The 12309-nt window shown below is 44.0% G+C and overlaps 1 protein-coding gene across 6 annotated transcripts in view; it reads right to left on the bottom strand.

Moving 5' to 3' along the window:
* CADPS2 (calcium dependent secretion activator 2) overlaps window positions 1-3396 on the bottom strand; it is a 400665-nt gene extending 397269 nt beyond the window's left edge. For 2 of the 6 annotated variants that reach the window (XM_004592489.3, XM_012929064.3), the window contains exon 1: window positions 2544-3389. In XM_004592489.3, coding sequence (XP_004592546.2) covers window positions 2544-2879 — 336 coding nt within the window. In that variant the 5' untranslated portion in view covers window positions 2880-3389. Of the gene's footprint in view, window positions 1-2543 lie in introns of all 6 variants that reach the window. The other 4 variants (XM_058681317.1, XM_058681318.1, XM_058681315.1 and 1 more) reach the window with 4 other exon arrangements.
* Window positions 3397-12309: the final 8913 nt, after the last annotated feature.

Here is a 12309-nt window from a genome sequence, read left to right as displayed (position 1 = left end):
GTAGGGTGCTACAAGAACTTTATCCCCAAAGGTGATAGGAACCTTCTGAATTAGGTAATTTCAGTTGTAATGGGATCTCTCCCTTCATAAAAAAAATGTGCATAGTAAACCTTCCTGTACGCCATGCCATCAACATTTAAAACACAAAAATCAAATATTTTCGTTACAATACATGCAGTGTTTTGCTTCCTTTTTGTAGTTTGGTATCACTTTTGGTAATGCCTGGACAAATACATAACAAGAGTCTTCGCAGCAGTATTGTGAATGCACCTGCTTGTTAATTCAAATGATTTCTGGGAAAGCAAACATTTCTATTTAAACACGATGAGTCACAAAGAGCTGTACTATTTGAACAACCAACAGAGTCTGCTTCATTAGCAAGGTGCAACAAGTAGTCCCAGAAAACAAGCACTGATACACAGCTTTGTTCTAGAAGCATCAAGATAAAGGTTCCAAACAGCAACAGGCTCTCAATTTTCCCTAACATTTTTCTTTACCTTCATAGACTAAAGCAGTTTACATGCAATATGAATGGTAAAAATGGAGATGGTATGATATTCCTTAACTTTATAGGGGTTCATCACACAACATTTCTGGGAAACAGACTGGCCCTCAGTTTAGGAATGCTACTGAGGTAACAGTCCCCTGTCCTCAGGCCCAGAGGATGCAATGGCAACAGACTCACAAGCCACAGATCAGGGAGCCTGCCAGTGAGGAAACAGGCTCACGGGGACACAGCAAGGCTTTCAAAATGGACTGGAAGAACTGGTTTCAATCGTGCCAGCTGCTTTGGAATCAGAAAATGTTTCTCCCTCAGAAGGAGTGGTTCGGAGAACCCCGAGCCCCTCCAGCATGAACACTCCAGAACCATGTAAAGAGCCTGGAAGGTGGGGGTCACTGAAAGACCTGGGCCAGGAACTGAAGCCCTGGCCTTCACAGTAAAGCGCCTCGGCCACGCTTCCAGAGAATGAAGGCTCCAAGGTAGGCACTGGGGTTGTTCCTGAGCTCACACGTTGGGCAAGACCACTGAACAGAACATCTGCCTACTTAGAAATGGTAATAACCCAGTGCTGTTAGCTATGTGTGGCTTCACAGGTGTACGCTTGTCTTCAAACGCAGTGAACTGTATAAATACGCACAGCTGTTTACCTGCCAATCCTACTTCAATAAAAAAAAATATAAGCTAGGGCTGGAGCTGTGGCACATCCGGCTAATCCTCCATCTGAACCGCTGACATCCCTATGGGAGCCAGTTCACGTCCCTGTTGCTCCATTTCCAATCCACCTCCATGCTTATGGACTGGGAAAGCAGCAGAGGACAGCCCAGTACTTGGGCCCCTGCACCTGCATGGGAAATCAGACCACAAACTCCTGGTTCCTGCCTTTCAATCAGCTCAGCTCCAGCCACCAGGGAAGTGAAACAGCATATGGAAAATCTCCTCTCTAAAATCTGCCTTTCAAATAATATTTTTTATATACGCATACATCAACCTTAGGCAAATGGAGGGAGTACCTGCTGGGGTTAGACTATTCATTCTGAATCACAGTTGTATTTAAAAGCGAATTCATTAGCTCTGAAAGTCTCCAAAAGCTTCACTAAAGTTCGTATTTCAGGAAACAAGGATCTGTGCGCCCAGGAAAGCCTTGAGCAAACTACAATCTCCCTATGTCTCCACAGCTTGTCACTAACGGCGCCACCGCAGACTTCCCCGGGACCTCCCAGGCTCCTAGACCTTCTATTGGAAACCTTTACCCTGTTAGACCACAGGACTCACTGCCTCTGTGATGCAACCCCGGGCCCTGGGGTTGTGCTTTAAACCTCAAGTGTGTAGACAACACCTGAAACCACTTCTCGAGGTGACAACCACAGGCAAGCCAGCTAAAAGCATTTGCTATGAAGGAATTAGGCAATTACCCTTTATTTGCTTTATTTTTCATCAATACTGCGCTTCATTAGGGCTGAGGAGGGCAAAAAGTACCCGTGACGGCCCCTCTGCAAAACTGCGTGCTTCCTTCGGTGTCTGCTATCGCTACCCCGCGGGGACGACAGTGCCGGAAACTCAGTAACCCAACTTTGCGTTTACTCACCGGGGACCATTTGTACCCCTCCTTCTGGCGCAGGTGTCTCTAGCTAACAAAGTGCTCGGACTGCACCTGCCTCACCCAGCTGCAGGCTGGCCCCACCCGCATCCATGCCTTCCGCAGCCCCCCCCCACCTCTCCGGGCCGCCGGGTGCACGGGGATGCACCGAGGCTGCTACAAAATCAAAGTTCCTGGGAGTTGCACGCTTAGCCGGGCAGAACCCAGGCTGCGGGGTGCAACCGCAGCGTGGCCGGAGGCTCCCGTCGGTCTGGGGTCTTGGGGAGGGTGAAGCAGAGCCAGGTTTGAGGGGTGGGCACGGGGTGTCCCCGGGCGAAGGTATCGCGCGGCACCCCCACCCAAAGACTAACCGAAAGGCAGCGTCCTGCGTTCTGCAGAAGGACGGTACCCGGCGCTCTCTCCCTCAGGAAGAGGCAGCAGCAGGCACCGGGTCCCGGGACTCACCTTCTGCTGCCGGCGGGCCATGTCGGTGGGCTGCTTGGCGTTGAAGGGGTACGCGATGCACCTCACCACGAAGACGTACAGCTGCAGGCGAATCCTCCGCTCCTGCTCCTCGTCCAGCTGCCGTTCGGGCTCGTCTCGCCCCTCGCTGAGCACCGAGGGGCTCGGGCTCACCGGTCTGGCGGCGCCGCTGCCCGCGCGACCCGGAGCGTCCCGCCGTCCTTCCCGAGCCGGGGCCGCTGGCGCTCGCTGGGAGCCGCCGGCCGCCACCAGCACATCGCGGCTCTCCTCTTCCAGCCCCTCGTCGGACTCCTCCTCGCTGGAGGACGGGTCCAGCATGGTGCTCGGGGAAGGGGAGCCTCTCGGCCCCGCGGCGGGTCCGAGGGCGCCGCGGCACTGACAGCAGCGGCCGCAGAGCGAAAGGGAAACTGGCCAGGGCTTTCCGGACACGTCGAGTTAAGAGACCCAGAGAGGAGTGTTTTTTTTCCTGCCGCCAGGGCGCCAGGGGCGGGCAGCAGCCGGGCGGAGGACGGAGAGCGGCGGCGGGAAGCAGGGGAGCCGCCGTCGCTCTGGAATAGGCGGAGTTAGGGGTGGGGGGGACGCGGGGTGCGCGCCCGGGCGTCCGAGGAACTGCCCCGCCGGCCCGCGGCCCGCCGGCCCCGCGCTCTTTAAGAGCCCGCCTGCGGGAGACGCAGCTGCGGGCGCGGCGCCCGGGCGCAGGTGGGGAACCTGTGGCGCCTACAACAAGCAACACGTGGAACGGAATGTGGAGGAGCGCGGCGCGGGGCCGCGAGTGCGCGTGCGCGCGCCGCCGCCGCCGCCGCCTCAGCCCCGGGCTGGGCGCTCCGCGGCCTGGCGCGCCCCGGGCTGAGGCGACCGCCAGGCGGAGGCGTCCGCGCGGGAAGCAAGCGCGGCCGGCGCGACCCCAACACCCACGGCCGCTTCTCCGGAGAGCTGCCTGGGCAGCAGGGCAGGCGGAGCGCCGTCCTCCAAGCAGAGGTTGGTCGAGAGGGTCCGGCGTAGCCCTCAGCCCCGGACCTGACGCCCCAGGTGGAACCTGACACTCGGGGTGGAACGTGAGCAAGCGCGGGAAAGTAGGGCCTGCCGAAGAGACTTTGAAAGTGTCTGCGGTTCTATTGGGCGCTCAGGCTCAAGTCCAAATTATAGAGTCAGGGACCCCAAAAAATAAGTAAATAAGTAAATCAATCTCTCTCTCTCTCTCTCTCTCTCTCTCTCACACACACACACACACACACACACACACACACGTTCTTGTTAAACTATTCCTCCAGACCCTCCAGCGAGACACATTTTTACATTTGGGAAATAACACTCCGATTCAGTTCCAACATGAATCGATAATTTTCTGGGTTGGGATGGGATGAAGCCAGGCACACTGCGTAGTGTAGGTGTTGATTGGCAGGGCAGCGTTACCCTGGCCGAGCCCGCGCACCGGACCACGGGCCGCTCTCGCTCCGGCCTGCAGGGGGCGTCGCGCGGCTGCACCTGGAGCCGGCCTTCCGCACACAGCGGTCCCCGCACACAGCGTCCCCGCGCAGAGCCACCCAGCGCTTCACGTGCTGCCGTTTGTGGTGGCAGTCCTGACACAGGCGGGATAGGCAAAACCGAGCATCCAAGGCCCTGGGTGGAGCGTGCAGCGGGAGGTGCGCGTCGTGGCCGACCTGGGTGGGAGTGACAGGAACAGATCCAACAGTGGCCAGCCCTCAGCTCGCCTAACCTGTGGCCGCCGGGCACCTTTCTAGCTTTCCCTGACGCTTTCCATAATAATGTGCCTATGAGACTCCCTTTCTGCACGGGCAGGCTCCCTTTGTGGGGAACAGGACAAGGAGGCATTTACTGCAGGTGAGCTGTGCTTGTTTGTGAAAGGGACTGGCTCAGGAACCCCTCCCCCCCACCACCCAGCAGTAAAAGGTTTCCACAAAGGTCATGACTGCCAACCAACGGCCAATGCCAAGGACTAATAATGCATGTCAAAAACTGCGAGAGATTTAAAGACAATGTTTTAATTTTGGTCAGACACTAAATGGCAATCCTATTGCTTGAAGTTAGAATGTCAAATGCTTATACAAAAGCACGTTGCAAAGCCTGTGAAGTTGGTATCCTTAAAACAGGCTTCTCAGTCAGGTGCTGGTACAATTGCGTTTGTTTCTCTTCTGGCCCTAAGCTGCTGATACACACTCTTTCCTGTCTTAGTGTCAGTGCCATTGTACACATAAGGCACCAAAAACCTGCAGACTCCGGGTTTCTCAGGCTCCGAAACGGCTATTATTGCAATAAAGACACAGCACAGCCTTCGAGTTCCAATTAGTGACTTTTGAACTATAATTTGCTTTGTACTTATTTGTAATTTTTGTACTTATTTGCTTTGCTAATACGTCAAGATATTATTCAGATAACCATTAAACTGATAACTTCAAAAATTCAATTCCTGGGGACACAACAGTACAATTTAAGTAAAGCAGCTTTATTGCTTTTCCTATTCTTGCCATGGAGAATATATTATTTCAGACCCTTATTGGTAAGATTACTTGATGTGATTATTAACTAGCTTTCTTATTAAAAATTGTCATCAACTTAAAGCTCTACAAGCCTTGAGATAAAGAAAAGATTTGTTTTCTGAAAAGCAGAGTGTCAGAGAACAGTGAGGGAGAAATCTTCCATCCATTGGTTCACTTTTCAAATGTCCACCACAGCCAGGACTGCACCAGGCTGAGGCCAGGAACCCAGGATTCCATCTGGGTCTCCCCCATGGGTGGCAGGGATGGAAGAACTTGGGCTGTGCTCCACCTACTTGCCATGCCAGATGGGACGCAGAGCGGCCAGGACTCTCGTCAGCACTCCAACAGAGAAGCCAGCATCACAGTCTGAGGCGTAGTCCACTGTTGCCCAACAGCAGCTCCTTTAGTGATTTTACAATGGACTATACAATCTTTTTTTCTGTGAAGTTACACATAGGTTAAGAACAGTAAGTTTAAGGAAATGTCAAAAGGACAACAATGAATTAGAATTACTAAACATATTGACTAAAAACCTAACATTTGTTAAACTACTTGGGCATATTTAGGCAAATGAGATATACTCATTAAGAAGTTTACAGGCTAAGGAATGAAAAATGAGAGAACTATTTGTTTCTAACAGGAAAATCAATATTGGCATCTCCATCTGATGATTGTTCCAATAAATGAGAGGGAACAGTAATGGAAATGTACCTTATTTACGAGTTAGCAAGGTGGGCTTCTGAAATACTGGAATGCTTGACTTGACTTGTGCCCTGAAGAATAACTTAGACCTGGTGAAGGGAAGCCACTATAGACTAGACAAAGGACACTTGCTAAGGCACGAGACTGTGTACATTTGGAGAACTAAAGGTAAATAGTCATAGCTGAGATGAAAGTTAACAGCAATTTGTAGGGGGGCAAGACTAGAAAACAGGCAGAAATAAATGCAGGATTGACCTTGAACTTTATGCTGTGGAATTTATATGATGCCCTCAAGAAAATTGGGTTTTCCATAGGGTAAGGCCTACCGTGGCCTGAAACTCTTTCAGAATCAATCTGTAGTACGTTAATGTCAGCAAAAACAAGACAAGATGCCAAGAAGAGATTACCAAGGAAATTTGGGAGAGAAACAGTTGTGTCCTGAATTGCAAAGGGAATAAGAGAAGGAAAATGCTTAAGGCCAAGTAGTTAACAGAATGTATAGGTGCTATTATGGAAGAGGTCCAGGTATAGAATATACTTCCATGAAAGGATAACTCAGTTAACAGATAAAATGTGAACTTCTAGAAGACAAGGAGATTTGGAGAAGGAGCATGTCTTTGTGGAACATTGGTAGCATATCAGAAATGCTATATGCAGTTAGAAGTGCTAAGCTATGGCTCAGGTCTAAGTAAGAGAATCACCAGCATGTTAGTTGAAGTGCCAGGTTTGGATGACATGGTCCAGAAAGTGTGAGTCAAGAGAGAGAAGAAGGCCAGTTATTGATCCCTGAGGAAGCTCCTGGATTCTCCTCTAATTAGTAAATGGTTTGAGGGGAAAAAAAGCTTGAAATGAAAACCTAGCATTAGCAATAAATGGTACCCTGACAATTTTAGTTAAAGAAAGCAATTGTAGCTTACATTAGTGTTCTTGCCAAGATTTCCAACTTGAATATTAACTTTTTAGACTATAGTATCATTGAATGGTTCTGAAGCATATCTGATTAAATGATGCTCACTATAGGACTATTATTTGTTTATCACTTCATAAATGTGCAATTCACTTGAGCTTATTCAGTGATTCACTTTTTAATTTCTTCAAGGTCAGCATAAAAACAAATTAAAATTATGCTTCTTTTTAATGAAATATCTCAAATACCAAGGAGAGATGGATACATAGTAACACAGCAAAATATAATGTGTGTTTCAGGAAGGATATGTAAGGAAACAACTTTGTGATATCAATGCCTGTAGATTAAGAACTGGTTTGTATATTTGCCCTTAAAGGAAAGTAGGAACACTTTTCAGATCATAGATGTAGTCATTTTTTCATTGAGGATAGTTTTGGGACTCTGACCATAGAATATGCATGTTTCTGAATATGCAGGAACAATAAAAGCTATGAGGATTAAGAAGATAACACACTATAATTACCTTAAGAATCATATGATGTATATATACTAACTTTTCCACTAGTGTGCATTTTATTTTCAATATAATCACCTTACTATTAAGTTTATTTTGGGCCATAGACCTACAAAAATGAAGTGTAAATATGGTTGTAAATGCTTCTCTGTCTTTACATTATTGGATTTTATTCAGATCATAATTTGCATTTCTGGATAATTAGCCTTAAAGCAATCCAAGTAAAACTAATCTCCAACTGTGTATTAGATTGTGTGAAGATCTGAGCAATTTCTTTTTTTTTTAAAGAATGTTTGATCTCAGAGAAGAATCTGCCATCTTGATCCTATCCACTTTGTAAGCATTCGTTCCCGATTGACTAAAGTTCTGTTGGTCTTTAGTTTTCTGTGTTATGGGAAATTTGAAGGAAGTGGGCAAAAGTGAGTTGAATGAAGTACAGGGAGCAAGGAAGTATAGAGTCATATTGTGGCCTGCGTGTGCAGGTGCCATGAGAAACATTTGGCAGCAATTCAATATAGAGTCATATTGTGGCCTGCGTGTTCAGGTGCCATGAGAAACATTTGGCAGCAATTCAATATAGAAGGATAATTATGATCTTCAGGTGAGGAGATATTTATCCTAAGACAAGTGTTTGTACTTTAAATGTTAATAGGATTATTATGTGAGAGCCATAGGGGATTTTTGTGACAATGGTAAAAGCTAGGACTTCTGCTCATAAATGGATAAAGGAATAAATAGCTAGAGGGTTTTTTTTCCCCTCCAGCTTCCATTTTTTATACTTACACTGACTTTGTTGTTAAACACATTTTCTGCTAATCAATAACATGTACCGAGTGCCTATTTTATATTAAGCACAACACTAGGACACTGTAGAGAACTGTATTGATTGGGAATTCAACCAATGTCTTACTTAAAAGATTGCTGCTACATAAAACAACTTAAACTATTTCAGTAATGCTGCTCAACAAAATGAAACTCAAGTGAAATAGACATTTCATTGGATATTATAAAGACAGTAAAAATGGCATCAAGTGAGAAAAAGTAAAGGCTTGTCTTCATTAGGTCTACTTATTATTGCTTTAGTTACCAAAATTTTACTGTAAGCATCTATTTTCACCCTTAAAAATTATGGCTGTTTGGCCAAGTAGTGAAAATGCATACATCCCACATTGGAATGCTTGTGTTTCACTTTCAGCTTCCCCTGGCTTCTGGCTCCTGTTTCCATCTACTGAAGTTCCTGGGAGGCCCCAAGGATGGCTCTAGTAGCTGTAGCTGAATCGGCCTTTCCTGTAGAGTCCTCGGCTGAATTCTCAGCTCCCAGCTCTCAGCTTCAGTTCAGCCCAGCCCAGCCGTTGGGGGCATTTGCAGTCAATCAGTTGAAGGTGAGTCCTTTCTCTCTCTTACTCTCTGACTCGCAAATAAAATTTTAAAGCATTTTTAAAGTTTTTATTGAGTCAGATAACTTTTGTTTGAGTTAGACTTAGCAAAATGGTTCGTATCAGAAAAATAATTTTGGAAGAAGTAATTCAAAAGTAACAAATATATAACAATATACTTCTTAACAATTTACATAACATTTACATAACAAATACATAAAATCACATTTTATGAAACGTTTACAAAACAGTTGAGTGAGAAAAATGCACTATTTTGTAAAAGTTGTATTTGTTAATTAATTAACCTGAAAGAGTGGCAGATGGAGGGAGAAGCAGAAAGAGAAGTCATGCGTCCACTGGTTTACTCTTCAAATGACTGCAAAAGATAGGGGTCTCATCAAAGCTCTGGACCCACAGCTCCATCGGAGTCTTCTCCGGAAGTGCCAGGAGGCCACCAGCTACTGCCTTGCTAGAAGCATTAGCCAAAGGCTACATCAGAAGCAGAGTAACTGAAATTCAAACCTGTATTGGGATGTAGACTTCCCAAGTGGTACCTTAAACTGTGGTGCCTCAATGCCCAGCTCAGTCCAGCCAACCTAGCACTATTTTGTGCCCTATAAATCTCTTTACTGTTTGGCTTAATGGAATACATCTGGATTTTCAAACCTATTTCTACATTTGCTGTGCTAACATTTCCAGTATATTGGAAAAAGTGCTAATTTTGCATAGAAATATAGTTAAGAAAGGGGCAAGTACCCCAATAACTTTTTGATAATATTTATGGATATTCTTCCTTGATATTAAACCAAAACTCAGTGAGTGATCATTTCTCTCTAAAGATTAAGAACAATGTGTAATGAAAAATTATATCAATTATCTTCCCTTACTCTGAAATCTTTTAAAAAATCCACTAAATGGATCTTTTATTTAAACTTCAGTGTCACTTGGAAAAGTGATTCACTGAGTAATATAAATGTACCTGATGTGAACATAATTTATGACATAGTACAATTAATACATTTACAAATAGTCACCAATCATCTCTGGAAAATCTTTCTGTATTAAACAGTCAAGCTCATACTAGTAGATATATGTCTTATAAAATTCCAGTCTTGCTTGGAAATCTGAGTTTTAGCACTGACAACAATACTGACAATTCTTCTCCTCTAGTGATAAATTTGCTTTATTCACTGCTGTGAAGATGGCTGTGGACTATCCAAGTTTGAATAGTTATAATGTGTTTGTCAGTCATTATCTCAGTAAAAATGCAGTTCCATGAAGAAGCAGCTAATTCAGCTTGCAGCTCAAACAATAACTCCCAGAGACAACCATGGTATGTCATCATGCAGTAGACCTGCTTTATGCATACTTCCCATTTTATCTCATAGAATATTTTAAAAGTGTTGAGACTCTACAGAACTCAACATTTTTACTGCTCAATCAGGAGCATGGGTAAGTGACACCGGTTTCCCTTTTCCTTGCGAATGTGTATGGATGAAAAACACATGACTTGTGGCACATTTCCATGCCGCTGGCTGGATTTATGCCAAAGTACCAACAGTTTTACTGTCACTGCTCTTGCATTCTTCGTGGGATGATCATTGCTTCTTGGTCGTTTGGCCAAGATCAAGTCTAACATACTGAACAAGGGAAATTTTAAGTATTCTTATGATAAAGATAATTCAGCCTCACAGCAACCCCAGGGATTTGAGAACAGGTTTTGAGAAACTCGAGTTTCCAGAGTATAGTTCCAATTTCACTACTGCACAACTACTATTGTAAATACTCAGATATTCTTCTCTCATCTTGATTTAACAATAAAGTAGGTATTATACTGTGCTAAACAAATATAACCAGGGTATCTCATTACATTTAAACAGATGGGTACCAAAGCCAGCTCTGGGCCACAAGGAAGCCACAAGCCAAGAGTTTCATCAAGGTCTCCCAAACACTTGGGTCATCTTCCTACGCTTTTCCCTGGCCATTAGCAGGGATTGAATTGGAGGTGGAGTGGCCAATACTCAACTGGCACCAGTATGGGATGCCAGCTTTGCTTGTGGTAGCTTTACCAGTTATGCCATGATGCTGGCCCCCAAGAATATGGGCATGTTAGAGAGCTTTTCAACTATTAGGCTACATGTTTGTTCCTACACTATTCTGTTTATACAATTTAGTTTTGAGGGAGTATGACTCAAGTGTGTGTGGGGGGGAGGTGAGAGAAAGAGAGAGAGAGAGAGAAAGAGAGAGAGAAAGAGAGAGAGAGAGAGAGAGAGAGATCGACAGTTCCTTTCCATCACAAAAACACCTCACATCCTTGCAATTGAGTCCTTGGCTTGCACTTGTCAAAATTATGAGCCAAAATAAATAGATGTTAAAATAAGTGGAATGCTATTTTAGAATGATAGAGCATGGAGGAACTCTGTAGAGTCCAGAAACTCCTAAAATTGTTAATTTTTTTTTTGAAGAGAGGATGCAAACATTTTAATGTGAAATCTAAAACACCAAAAAAGCTAAGAACCACTGTATCTGGGCTGAGTGTAGAAGATCAATCATGTAATGTCTGAGGTTCATATTTGATAACAAGGGTGTAGACTGAGGGTGTAATCCACATGCCTGAATTGTTTATTGAGAAGTTTTGTTCATCAGTATTTCTGTAATCTTCTTGAACTGCCAATAATTCTACATTAACATAATGATGATTATTATGAAGTATTTGCTTGAAAGTATGTATTCTCAAATCTGGGAGGTAATATGAATGAGCATGATTCAGTTATAAAAATTATCAAGTGCTTGATAAGAAGCATTTTACCACGTACATAACTTTACCAGATAATTGCATATGTTTATTATCATTACATTTGTTAACACTCTGTAGGAAATATGGGTCTTGTCTAATGAAACACTTCTACATCACAATAACTATTTAGTTTTATATCATTGTGATTTTCAGTGATGTGCCGAAGTCTTTGCTGAGACTAAAAGTACTCTGGGTCAAGTGTCCTGTTTTACACACATGAATTTATGTTGTATTAATAGTTGTTTATTTTCATTCTTAGTGGGATGCTTTATATTGAAAAGAAATGGAAATTTTCACTTGTGCCTCTCTTTACCGTAGCATCACTCATGTGTCCACACAAGTGCACATGTACCCACACACATTGGAATTATGACTGCATTGTTTTCCTCAACACATTGAGATTCTTCTCGTCTCACGATATTTTTATTAATCAGCATTTTTTATTCCCAAATCTAAAAAGAATTCTGAATTTCCAGATTTTACAGATATAGAAATATCCATAAGATGGTGCTGTATCTTTAATTTAATTTGTTCAGATTCTCGAGTGCTAAAATGTAGCTATGAATATGGGTGAAAGAGTGGGTTAGCATTTCATCTTTTCTAAGTTTTACCCTGTGCAGTAACAATGCAAATATAATCAGAATCCTTTGAGGAGCTTATTTTTTTTACATATCACACAATTGCTAAAGTATCGTTGTTCCACATCTAGTTGAAACTGTAGGTAAAAAAGTAATTGAAATTCTCATTTCAATTGACATTTTCTGAAGAATTGCCACATTGCACATACTTTATTAGGCAAATGAAGCAGTTGAATTACATAAAGTATCCATCTCTACCAAGGTCAATAGTAGTCTTTAAAAGTCCTTTGAAAGATTCAGTTTGATGGAAATTTGAAATGACATTGCATGCAAATAATTCCTTTCAAATGTTTGAGAACTTTACAGGAATTAACTC

This window comes from Ochotona princeps, chromosome 25 (genome assembly GCF_030435755.1).
Source record: "Ochotona princeps isolate mOchPri1 chromosome 25, mOchPri1.hap1, whole genome shotgun sequence".
Classification (NCBI taxonomy): domain Eukaryota; kingdom Metazoa; phylum Chordata; class Mammalia; order Lagomorpha; family Ochotonidae; genus Ochotona; species Ochotona princeps.
Note: the sequence above shows the minus strand (reverse complement) of the source record. Positions and strands in the feature narration are given on the sequence as shown.